Source organism: Arctopsyche grandis, chromosome 9, assembly GCF_051622035.1.
Source record: "Arctopsyche grandis isolate Sample6627 chromosome 9, ASM5162203v2, whole genome shotgun sequence".
In the NCBI taxonomy this organism is placed as follows: Eukaryota; Metazoa; Arthropoda; class Insecta; order Trichoptera; family Hydropsychidae; genus Arctopsyche; species Arctopsyche grandis.
Window position 1 is genome coordinate 4,164,517 of NC_135363.1, and position 12,121 is coordinate 4,176,637.

At 38.1% G+C, this 12,121-nt stretch overlaps 3 protein-coding genes across 5 annotated transcripts in view; 1 reads left to right on the plus strand and 2 right to left on the minus strand.

Moving 5' to 3' along the window:
- Positions 1-2,882: 2,882 nt before the first annotated feature.
- BBS5 (Bardet-Biedl syndrome 5 protein) lies at positions 2,883-4,605 on the plus strand. Its single transcript, XM_077438093.1, has 7 exons — positions 2,883-2,979; positions 3,071-3,219; positions 3,293-3,470; positions 3,536-3,626; positions 3,717-3,863; positions 3,943-4,134; positions 4,231-4,605. The coding sequence occupies exons 1-7, from the start codon at positions 2,930-2,932 to the stop codon at positions 4,456-4,458; spliced, it is 1,035 nt and encodes a 344-aa protein (XP_077294219.1). The 5' UTR covers positions 2,883-2,929; the 3' UTR covers positions 4,459-4,605.
- A 793-nt stretch (positions 4,606-5,398) lies between these two features.
- On the minus strand, positions 5,399-6,997 carry LOC143917241 (uncharacterized). Its single transcript, XM_077438726.1, has 5 exons — positions 6,532-6,997; positions 6,124-6,465; positions 5,968-6,050; positions 5,783-5,841; positions 5,399-5,695 (listed from the first exon to the last, which is right to left on the minus strand). Exons 1-5 carry the CDS (start codon positions 6,995-6,997, stop codon positions 5,524-5,526), a joined length of 1,122 nt encoding a protein of 373 aa, XP_077294852.1. The 3' UTR covers positions 5,399-5,523.
- The window catches only part of LOC143917047 (uncharacterized), a 120,034-nt gene continuing 114,712 nt past the window's right edge, over positions 6,800-12,121 (minus strand). For all 3 annotated transcript variants that reach the window (XM_077438419.1, XM_077438420.1, XM_077438421.1), the window contains exons 3-4: positions 11,555-11,674; positions 6,800-11,476 (exon numbers count right to left, since the gene is read on the minus strand). In XM_077438419.1, coding sequence (XP_077294545.1) covers positions 7,315-11,476; positions 11,555-11,674 — 4,282 coding nt within the window. In that variant the 3' untranslated portion in view covers positions 6,800-7,314. The remainder of the gene's footprint in view (positions 11,477-11,554; positions 11,675-12,121) is intronic.

Below are 12,121 nucleotides of genomic sequence, written 5' to 3' on the forward strand. Positions count from 1 at the left end.
TGAATAAAATATAATAATAAAAAAGGAGCAAAAATAATATATAAAATACGGAACTACCGTGAGCCGCCCAAAAACGCAAATATCGGAAGGCAAAGATCGAAAATCAAAAGATAAAAAAGGGTCTCTCCCCCCCGTCGTACATCCTCAGTTAATTTGCGCGAGCAGGATACAACAGGAACAAGAGAAACAGGTTTTTCCTCCCGTATTCTGCGCGCGCACATTAAACAAGGCTGTATGACAAAAAGAGAGATAATTTCTTTGCATGCCACTCATATATATTATATATACATAGTACCGTTTACCATGCACCCTTTTTTTTGATCTGTGGCGGCTCGCTTATACGACATGGTCGAGTTTGGTTGCCTTCCTGCGAGTGGGAACCAACTCGGCTGGGTTCGGAGAGCTACTACTCACTCTGTCTTCAGCTGTCATATAATAAACACGTGCATTAACATGCCAGTCGTCTCATTCGTTCATCCTCCATACTGGTGACCCCCGACATCGAGCCACGCAGCCTCGATCAATTTCAACATGCCGCTCATCCCTGCCTCGCCGAGCCAGGCAGGAAGCTACCCGCCGCGCCCCCATCGCCATCAACACGCGTCGCGGCCCGCGGGTGACAATAAACGAGCAGACACGGCTACCTACCTACCTACCTACCTACCGACGTCCAGCCACAACGTCGATGACAGGTGCTTACAAAAATGGGGGAGCGAATGAGACGACGATCTTGACAGCTGGATGTGGAGTCATGCGCGATCCACTACACATAGAACGGTCATCCAGCACCACAAGACATACACCACCTCAGCACCATCATCATCATCATCATCATCAAGGCCCCGTCCGTCCCCACGAGCGTCGTCACGCCGAGACGGGCGGTAGCGCTACAACACCTCCACGAGCCACAACGACTCACAGTCCAGCTCGGAGTATCATCAACCACATCGATGCCCCTGCCGCCCCCGCCGCCCCACCAACCGACATCAGCCTCGGAAGAGCGGCGCCGCCGCAGCATCGCATCGCATCGGCGCGACCATCGGACCAGCCACCGTCCTGCTCGCGACGTCACCGCCCTCGAATCTACCGACCATTCAGGGCGGTACACCTATGTACACAGCGGATGACCCACGTCAACAATTTTTTTCTCCCCACGTAATAATTTTTTCTCTTTGTGTAACAATAATTTTTTTCTTTTGGTAAAATTTGTTTCTTTGTAATTTTGGTATCGCTGATGCTGGGGGGGGAGTGATGTGGCGGCTCGCTTATACGACATGGTCGAGTTTGGTTGCCTTCCTGCGAGTGGGAACCAACTCGGCTGGGTTCGGAGAGCTACTACTCACTCTGTCTTCAGCTGTCATATAATAAACACGTGCATTAACATGCCAGTCGTCTCATTCGTTCATCCTCCATAGATCTTTCGACTTAAGATCTTTCGATTTTCGATCTTTCCCTTCCGATATTTGCGTTTTCGGGTGTTTCACCTTCGGTCCCGTGAGGGAGACCGATAAAATACCTATGATCTCAAATTCAGTCTGTATGAGGTCGACGATCTTACCTATTTCCCGATCGAACTCGAACTGTGCAATTACATCATCGCGTCCGGTATGTACCTATACAAACATGTAAAGTCAACCTTGGCCGAAATACCCTCGTTCGAACTAGAGCAAATACACCATCAAATCGCTCCAGATACGCAACCACGAGTACACGGAAACCCCCCTGGAGATTATGATCTCACTACATAGCTATGCACCAACCAAACCTTTAGGCACTGCTACACAAATGATAAACTCGACCCCTTAGGAATTTTCCAGAATATGATCTCATCAGCCAAGCTACACGTTGCACAATCAATCAGTATATAATCCAGTTCATCATCCCCAGATACCAGTGAGCTTCAGGAGCTCAGCCTGCTCACTCCTCCAAAGCAACTATCTACTTCGGCGTACAAACAAACACACCAATATTAACTGAGCAATAAAGATCCTCTTCAAAACTCAACTGAGTTTCTATAGGCCGGGAAACGGTCGAAACCTTACACGTCCAATAAATCTCTCAATTAGATTTGTAAACGGGGAAGGTTTATGTTTCGACCATGTCCCGGCCTTCAGAAACTCCTAAAAAAATGTTCCTACGGACTCAAGGTTGCGAAGCTACAAGCTTTATTACTAGGGCTCCATATACATTAAACGAACACAAAATAATGCTTCGGACTGATAATTCATATCGCGAATCACTAAAGCACTTAAAAAAGGTTTGCTAACTCGTAGTAAGAAATCCAACATTTTAGGGGCTCTTAAGTAAATATCAATTTATATGTAAAATTTGATGTTTGTTTGGTTGAGAAGTTTGATATACTATTTTAAGGTGTTTCAATTAATTACTGATATGGTCATTTGGGTCTACAAATATTTGAGTTCGGGAAAATTGTGGGTTTTTTCCCGTGAAATAATTTATTAATTAATAATAATTTTCATTTTTGGCGGAAATGAATACTATTCGGTAAATTGGGGAAACGAAAAGGAACATTTTGTTCTTATAATAATTTTTTGTTCGTATTTTAAAACCATTGGGTTATACATATATAATAAATAAAAATAATTTTAGCAAGAGCTTAAGCCTTAGAGTCCCTCTTCCCTGATTGGTTCCGTAAATAAAAGTTTGCTAAATTTATTACTAAATTATATATAATTAAATAATATGAGAATGGGAAAATCAAGTAAACTAGTGATTCTTAATCAGAAGCATACATATATATAATATTTATATATTTACAAGAATATGTGATTTCAAGCTGAAATGATTTAATTACTGTTAGTTTCTGCTGGTATGTAATATTTTTGTGTACTAAAGAACAGAAAGTTTCCATAGTTACACTTATTCTAAACAGTGTCATTCAACTACTATAAAATATTCTCTTGTTAAAATGAACGCAATTTGGCAAGATAAAGAGATTCGATTTGATTTACCATTCTCGTAAGTAATTGACAATACATATATTATGTATATTCTTGGAAATATATTATACTTATGTACACAGAGTTTTCAATAAATTTTATAATTAAAGGCAATTGCGAATGAGACCTGGTGAAAAAATACTAGATAGATTGGATTCTGTTGAAGATACCAAAGGCAACGGAGGCACCAGAGGAAGACTGGCCGTAACCAACCTTCGCATTATCTGGCATTCTATATCATCTCCCAGAATTAACCTATGTAAGTCAAATAGCATTATTTTACTATACATAAGTACATTAAATTTTGATTCTAAATCATATTACACTTTTAGGCATCGGATACAATTGTTTCTTAAGTGTGACAACAAAAGTAGTAAGATCAGCCTTACGGGGAACAGCTGAAGCTTTATACATTTTGACAACTTATAATAATAGCCGATATGAGTTTATCTTCACAAATCTCATTCCTGGTAATATGAGGCATTTTACCAGCGTAATGGGAGTCCACAAGTATGATTCAAATCTTGTTTTACTTATAATTTAAGTGATTTAATATAACATTTTATTTTTTCAAGAGCATATATATCGAGTCGTCTTTATCGAGAGCTCAAATTGAGAGGTGCAATCGTTCATAACAAGCAACTCAAAGTCCTTCCCTCGGAGCAAGTGAGCAATACATACATACATATATACAAATCTGATTATACTGATGAGTCTTGTTATGCGTATTCTTAATAATTTTAATGTGCATTTCAGATTCATACATCCCAGCATGGTGTTTGGAATCTATCAAGTGATACTGGTAATCTTGGAACCATGATCATAACAAATGTGAGAATCGTTTGGTTCGCCGATATCAATGAAACGTTCAACGTTTCCTTGCCATATATTCAGATAGATAATGTCAGTATAATTAATGCTTACTTCATATTTGTTGTGTTTCTGATTTTAATCTAGTCTATTTTTAATTTATTTATTGTAGATCAGAATACGGGATTCGAAGTTTGGTGAAGCTTTAGTTATTGTAACCAATGGTCCTGGTGGAGGATATGTTTTAGGATTTAGAGTGGATCCTGTCGATAAATTAAAGCCGTTGTTGAAAGAATTGCATACTTTGCATTCCATCTATGTGAATAAGCCAGTGTTTGGAGTTCAGTATACATGGACTAACCAAGTTCGTATTTGCAGCGTTGATAAATTGAACTTACTTTTACATATATATTGATCTTTTTGAATCTATCAGATAATATATATTTATGTTTTTCTGCAGCCTATACCTGACACGCCTGAAAAATCTGTAGATGAAGATTTTGAAGAAATTGGTGAGCCGAGAGGAGAGATGGGGCCGACTATATATTTAGCTTCCCAAGCTGCTCAGAAAGACGGAGCCAAAGTTGATGAAACTCCCGTTTATAGTCCATATTTAGGATTGGCTATAGAGCCTCCCAGAGAAGGGTTTACTCTTAAAGGGTTGTGGGAAGTTTTACCATCCATGTAGGTATGTCGGAGTGCAGCTATTGGATCACCAACTTTGCCAACAATTCATTATCAAATATTTAATCTTTAATATGAGAATATAATATTAATTTTTTTTGTTATTTAGTAATAACTATGTTTATTGACACAATAAAAATTAGTTAAAATTTTACTTTCATTCGATTTTTATGTACATATATATTATTATTTTATTTTACATAGATATATACCATGAAGGCCTAACAGGTAGAACCCAATGCGCCTTCCTAGACAATTAATTACAAACATTGCAGCATTTTTTATTACGCAAATCGCTGTATTTCAAGAGGCTGAAGAACAATTAACAACTAATTAATCCATAGAGACATCTATGGATTTAGATTTGTACATAAACTTTTACATATTGTACATAAATCAAATTCAGATATTTGTGACATAACGGGTAGGACGGTTTTTTGCCAATTTTGGTGGAGGAACCGTTTCAACAATGAAGTCAGATAAATTGGCAACTCTGATAGGAAATGATCGACTTGGAGTCACAAATATTCAAGTTTGACCAGCAGCATTAAATATTAGCACGGGATCGAACCGGGTAACCTCTCGGTGCTAAACATAAACGCAACCACCGAGGCATACTGCACGCTAAATATATAGAAGTATTGAGAATTTCACTGTCAATTTGGTTCTAGTAACGGCGCCAATAATGATTTGTGATAGAAAAGTCATAACTTTACATATAATATAAATAATTTATTATACTCAATGTTTATATAATGATTTTATTTAATATTTACAACATAAAATATTACAAATAAAAGTTATTAAAAAACAAAATGTATTCATATAATAATCATTATTTTTAAATACACTTAATTTTGGGCGCTTATTTGTATTGTATTTTGTGCTTTTAAAAAATATTTCAAGTTTTACTTCTAAATATGCTATAGTTATAAAATATTTACATGCATAATTATTTACAATAACATTTCCTATATGAATATACATACGTATATACAATTATGTATGCATTTCAATTAACTCTTGTGTATATTTTTACATTTGATAAGATTGAAATTGCGAATGTTTTTTATATCTGTCGGTGTCTAGAATAGAACTGTGCGGTGTGAACTCTCGTCAAGTCACGCTCGCTCATCGTCGGTACCCTCGGCTTCATCTCGGGCATGATCGCACATCCGTAGACAGACAACTCTTCTTCATTTACTGGCGCTATCGTCTCGGTGATTTCCATTTTTGTCAAACTGTCGAAATAGAAAAGAACATTTTCAATGTAAATAAAAGTCAGTGTAGAGAGAATAGACGGGGAGTGTTTTGACATTTGAACTTACGGTCTATCGGTAACCTTATCTTCCGGCAACCAGCAATGAAGGGAGAATCGGCGTGCCATCTGAAACACTCCTCTATATAATTTAAATGCAGGAATGTAAATCTTAATTTAATAATGTTAAAACTAATACGCACAAATTAAAACAGAAAATTGACAAAAAGGATATGAACAAAATGATCAAATCACCTTAACGGCGGGTTTTTTCTTGTTTTTTAAACCATGACTGGCATTCAAATCAGGTAAATAGTGGTAGTACTTTTTGGACGATTCTGAAATGACAAGGGTTAGAATTAGTTAAATATCTTATGATTGATTTGAGGATGCATATAATTTTAGATTTACCAGAGTTTTCTGATTTGGAATTATGAGAGCTTTTTCTAGATGGGTGTGTCGGAGGCAGGAAAGTTTGATTTTCGCTGTCTTCGTTGCCTTCTTTTACTAAAGCATTGCACTTGCAACTTGGAGCAGCTTTACAGTTTTGACACACATTTTCACAATTTCCACACTTTTTACAAGAGGCAGGAGCAGCTGGAGGTTGCTTACGATAATTTTGCTCTTCACCAAGTCCAGAATCAGATTGGCTGGTAGTATGCTGTTGTACATTCTTCGGAAAGCATACCTTCATCTCTACATCGGACGGAAGGGTTGTGTAACAACTGCCGGCCAACGTCACCGACCAACCACCTGAAAATCTTGATTTATACCAATTCATATATGGTAATATTGTTGAATAGTGTAGAATAAACTCACCTGAAATGTTTTGAAAGGGCATTTTGTATGGTTCTTCTTGTCGCTGTGGTCTTCTGGGGTAGGTTCTTCTATACCGAGGTGCCGCTATGGGTGGCCAACGTGGCACGAGCACTGGACAATTGGCTCCTGCTTCTGAATCACTTCCACTGCTCGTAGACATGTCTGATTGTGTGTAACTTTGATTTTTGAACGGGCTTGGCAACATTAATGATTTACTATTGCCACTGTCCCGACCAACATTTCTTTTCCTCTCGCTGTTTTTGGTCGTCGAACTATCGTTTTCGTTGCTCTTTAATGGTGTTTTATCGTGTTTATGTTTCTTTGAAGGTTTTGCCTTCTCTTTTGTATCGTCACTCTTTTCTTCTCCCGACTTGGCACTACCGTTGATGTTGTCGGTAGTTTTATCCGGTGATTTTGACACGTCGTGTTGTATACTTATTTGCCTGATGTTATCTCTGCTATCCATAGTTCTCAATATTCTTTGAGAAGTAGGAGCAACAGCTTGTGAGTTATTATTATTTTGTATCTTCCCAACGGCTTCCCTATCAGAAGGATTATTGGAAGATGGATGCAAACCTTCAAAGAAAATACTCTATAAATTTTGTAAATTTTATTACGTTATACATTACAATTTCGCACTAATATGTTTTACAATTATAAATAAATACTTATTTATACACGTACTATACAAAATAAAATAAACAATCGCTAAGGATGTGCTCGTAATGTGAGTGTGTAAGTTATAATAATTGTTATAAGTTGTAATCAGTTTTGTTTTATTTTTTATAAAATTTTTCTGTGTGCAGATATTGTGCAGTGAGGAACTATTGCATTACTGCTTATGGTGATTGTACCTTCGTTTTCTGGAGAGTATCTTGTCTGCGGTCTGCAGAAGCCGGCCCAGCCCTCTCTAGTACCCAGAGCTTTTTTGCCTTTGATGTGATTTGCAGCTTCTAAATCGATTTTTCTCTGCGGAATCGGACTAGTGGCTGTAGATATGTATTGAATAGGCGAAGTTGACATATCATGATTTTCGCTCTTCTTTGGTGAGTTTTTTACATTCACAGGATTATCTTTAACGTTCTCATCAATAGTTCTGAGAGGTGTCTTATTGTTAGGACTTCCTTTTTTGGGACTATTTTTAGGCGATTCGGTATTCTTTGTCTTCTTCACATCTATCGACTTTTTTGTACTGACTTCTTCATTGGAAGACTCTATGCTTGCACTGCTCTTCTCTTCAGGTATCACATCAAACTTCCGTCTATACTTTGGTATTATTGTGCTGGGTGCACTTTGCTGAGGAATTGACATCCTTTTACCGCCGGAAATTTGAGGAGACGTCTGAAGACTTTGATTGGAAGTCGACTTCTTATCGCGCGGCGACAGAACTAATTGAACATTGCTGTTCTCTAAATTATCCTTATTGAAAGCGTCTATCAATATATTAGCTATTAATTGGTCTGTTTTAGAATTTGTATTTTTGTAATGATCCCTTTCACTTTTCGCCGCGGTTATGTTCATAGGAGTAACTTTTCCGATCGGTGACCGGCAACCTTTTCCTGACTTCTGTATGGACTTCATCTTTGATATCTTTTGAAGTACTGGGATTTTGGAATTGCTCGGCCTCCGACCGTCTGAGATGGACTCTTGACTCTCGTCAGATGGTTCTGGAGAACTTTCTATACATTCTACGATTTCTAATATTTCAACGTGCTTATTACCTTCTTGGAATTCTGTCTTTTGGTACAAACGACGAGGTCTGGACGAGTGATCATTTCTATCTGGTTCAATCTTACTCTTCAACACCTTTATAGTGTCGACTGCTTCTATAGTATCGTTCTCGTCGTTTTTCTTATACAGATACGAATCGTCAGCTTTAATATTTTCTATTCTATTTTGAGACTTTAAAGCACGTTCTTTTTTTTCTGGTTTTCTGGCCACAGTTCCTTTAGTTTGAAAATTTCCTTGTTTATCAATGACGAACGATTCTATATTCTTCAATACATCATCCTTTTTTGACCTCTGAAGTGACTTTTTTCCATTCGATAGTAGTTTTTCCTTTTTATCAACTTCGTTACTTATCGTTTTTGATTTTGGAGCATCCAAAGTTGACTTCTTAATGCTTTCAACTTTTGAATTGACATCTAATTGATCGACTTCTTCTGCCTTTTCACCTTCAACTTTCTTCTGTCGATGAAGTTCTTTTTTCAACTGCTTCATCTTTTTACGTTTATGATACTCTTTCCTCAACTCACGCTTCTGTTGCCTTTGATACAATTTTTCTCTGATCTTTTCAGGCATGTGTTCCGCCACTACTATATTCTCTTTGATCACTTCCATGGCATCTTCTTTGATTGGGATAAAAAACTTTTCACTTTTTTCTCTTGGCGACTTTGTATCTGTAGTAACAGTTGAATTTTCAGGCAGTAACGTCATTATATCGCCACGAACTAGTTTCACGTCATGCTTGTTCGCCTTTTTTACTGCCTTTTCATTAGTAAATGGAAACCTAGGAGAATTCGGATCGTCCAAACTGTCCACCAAACTCATACAATCCGATTGGCAGTCCAAATCTTCTTCGTCCGTAGAAGTATTAACTTCCATCGAAGCAGAATGAGGAATTGCAGAAAATCTCGGCACGACTAACGGCCGTTGAGGTGGCTTTTCATAAACACTACCACTCCCAATATTGCTCATTATGTTATTGCCCTGCTTTAATCGTAGCTCTGGAATATCCAATTTTTCAATAGCATCATCATCTTCATTTCCGTTGAGGCTATTCTGCAAATCTTCTGGATTATAATTAATATCAATACTACTCATAATCTTATTCATACTGTTATCTACGAAAACGTCTACGTCTGTCGACATTTCCAAATGGGACGTACTTTCATTGGTACTTCCACAAAAATAACCTTTGGGGGCGTCTTCCACGCACAAGTTGAAATTGTCGTCGACATTACCGTGGCCTAAATCTAACGAGTTTTTATTGGAATTGTTTTCAAACATCCTATGAAGTTGGCGCAGAACTGCTTTAGTTTTTGCATCTTCAAAAGAAATATTACCGCTTTCGTTGTCGTTAACATCGTAGGGCAAAGGAGTATCAGTATTTTCAACATTCAAGTAAATTTCTTCTTTATACACATTATTATTCAATTGAGTCTCCTCTGGCTCTAAATTAGTTTGATCATCTGCTGCTACAGATTCGTCAATAACCTTTAAATCTTTACTCAGACGCATTTCGTCATAGTTTGTCGACAGCGGTCTAGTTTCTACTATGCTACTTTCAAGTGGAAACAGTTTACTTTCAGTTGTATAAGCTAAAGATCTCATTTTCTCTTCTATCACTGTAGTTTCTAGCAGTTCCTTATCTGGTATACTAGTAATCAATGTCGTAATAATTGGATTCGTAATCAAATTTATAGGACTAGCGCTCACACTTTGGAGCTTGACTTTGATCTCTTTCTCTAGAATGTTTAGCTTCCGATCGTCGTCTATATTTGAGTTCATTTCATTGATCTGATCCGTCATCGTATTGAGGCTGTCTATTAAAATATTAGACACGTACTGATCCAAATCTATCCTGTGTGTATTCCTAGAAGACGATTCACTCACTGACAAGTCAATATTGTTACTGTTGACGTCTGCTTTTGTATCTTCACGCTTGGCTACTTCTTTGTTCTTCTCTTCGAACATTGTCGAATTTAAAGTCTCAGATACAACCACTTCTAAACATTCTAGGCTCGTTTGAATGTAGGGTAGAGTTTTTCCCGTCTTTTCTAGGCATGTTATAACATCAGTACTGTAGTCCTCTGAATAAGATACACTGCCTTCTTTTGAATTTGAATGTTTGCCACTGTCACAATCTATAGTTTCTGATATACCAGTGTCGGACAATGTGCGATGATTGACATGTTTGTCGTTGGCTGCTGGAGTACTCCTCTTTCCTGCACTTCTTGGAGTTGTAGTGTTTGAATGCTCGTTGTCTGTAGTCTTGTTGAAGTCTGAATTGTCAGTCTGAGAGGACATGGCTGAATCGCTTCTAGATGTGCTATCCTTTTTTGTTTCACTAGTAGGTGCTTCTGAAGTTGAAGTGGTAGTAGTAGTGGTGGTAGTTTCTTGGATTGATGTATAGCTTTGAGGGGTGGCTTTACTGCTGGAATCAGCAGTAGTTGGTAGTCTTGTGCTGTTTTTGTCCAAACTTGATAGCCCAGACTCTTTAGATTTGAGATCGACTGCTGAAGAATCCAAAGAAGAAATGCTTTGTCGTCTCTTTTTATGAGTGGGGCTCGATTTGATCGAGTCACTGGCTGTCATTGGTCTTACCAGCATGGGGTTGCTTTGGGATCGTGACGCATCGTCGCTAGAATAGCTGGCCGATGATCTGGTCATGCTGAATTCGGAAGTAACAGGATACGAAGACGTGACTAGAGAGCTGAGTCCTAATTTGGGAGAACTTTCAGAAATGGATGCCGATTTGAACGAAGATCGCTCTGAAGTTGTGGAACCAGCTATTAAAGTACTCGGTGAGATTGTGCGTATAGTTTCTATCCTTTCTGGGCTGTGGTTCGTGGATCCAATGCATTTGAACGTTTGCTTTTTGGGAGATCTATTAGCGTACTTTCTGTAAGTTGGAGGTGATTGTGTTTCAGATTTGGAAGATGCTAGATTTTTGTCTGAGAGACGCTTGCAAGCTTCGCACGTTCTTTCTGGAGATCTTGGAGAACTGCTTCCAGAGCGACTGTCCCAATAGCGTAGTTCTGAATGAGAACCGCCTATTGGTGGAGGAGGATCTCTCCCCCAAAGTCTTCTTAACAATACTGATTTAGGTCCTCTTTCACGTCCCCGTCCTCCTCTGTCGCGAGCTGGACTTGGTACCCACGCAGAAGGAGCGCTTCCAGCTTCACTGTCTTCAGATTCTGACTTATGCTGAGCTAATTTGTACCTAGTTCAAAACAAATCAACACTTAAAACATTATATAACAATATAAAATAGTTTTCAGTAATCCAGATGGGTATTTACTTTCGCATCACAGTTTCTGGCAAGGAGTATCGTCGCCGCAGCAGACCTGGCGACGCCCCTGGCAGCAGAGGTTGACCCAGACCCATATTTGCGCTCTTTTCCTCCGAATTGAACGTCTCCCTGCAAATAAAACGACAATGAATTATGGGGACTCTGAAAGTAGAACGTTTGAATCTATGGCTGTTCGAAGTTGCGAAATTGAGTGAAGGTCAATGTGGCAGAGGTATGAGAAAGGAGGATGATTTGTAAACAAAATTTTACGACTATAGAGACGATCGAAAGTCGCAGACTCAGCAAGCTACTATAAAGATGAGAATCAAATGTGTTGCTTGTCTCAAAATATATATGTGTAGTCATAAAAACCATTTTGGATAAGAGTGAACCACATATGTATATATAATCATTTAGGTTTTACTGAAATAATATAATCAGTACGTAAAGACATACAAATAGCGTCACATTTATGTACGTATTTCCAAATATATAGAGAACTAGTATTTTTACCAGGCTTCGCTCGGTATTTATAATATAAACCGCTTAATCATGACTAATCAAATAGTAAACATT

Bases quoted from the DNA above. Each gene is read 5' to 3' on its own strand.
- BBS5 (XM_077438093.1), top strand. From the start codon at position 2,930: ATGAACGCAATTTGGCAAGATAAAGAGATTCGATTTGATTTACCATTC. The intron at 3,220-3,292 runs GTAAGTCAAATA...TTACACTTTTAG, and splicing joins ATCTCCCAGAATTAACCTAT to GCATCGGATACAATTGTTTC. The intron at 3,864-3,942 runs GTCAGTATAATT...TATTTATTGTAG, and splicing joins CATATATTCAGATAGATAAT to ATCAGAATACGGGATTCGAA.
- LOC143917241 (XM_077438726.1), bottom strand. From the start codon at position 6,997: ATGGATAGCAGAGATAACATCAGGCAAATAAGTATACAACACGACGTG. The intron at 6,051-6,123 runs GTAAATCTAAAA...TTGTCATTTCAG, and splicing joins TTCCAAATCAGAAAACTCTG to AATCGTCCAAAAAGTACTAC. The intron at 5,696-5,782 runs GTAAGTTCAAAT...CTATTTCGACAG, and splicing joins GATAAGGTTACCGATAGACC to TTTGACAAAAATGGAAATCA.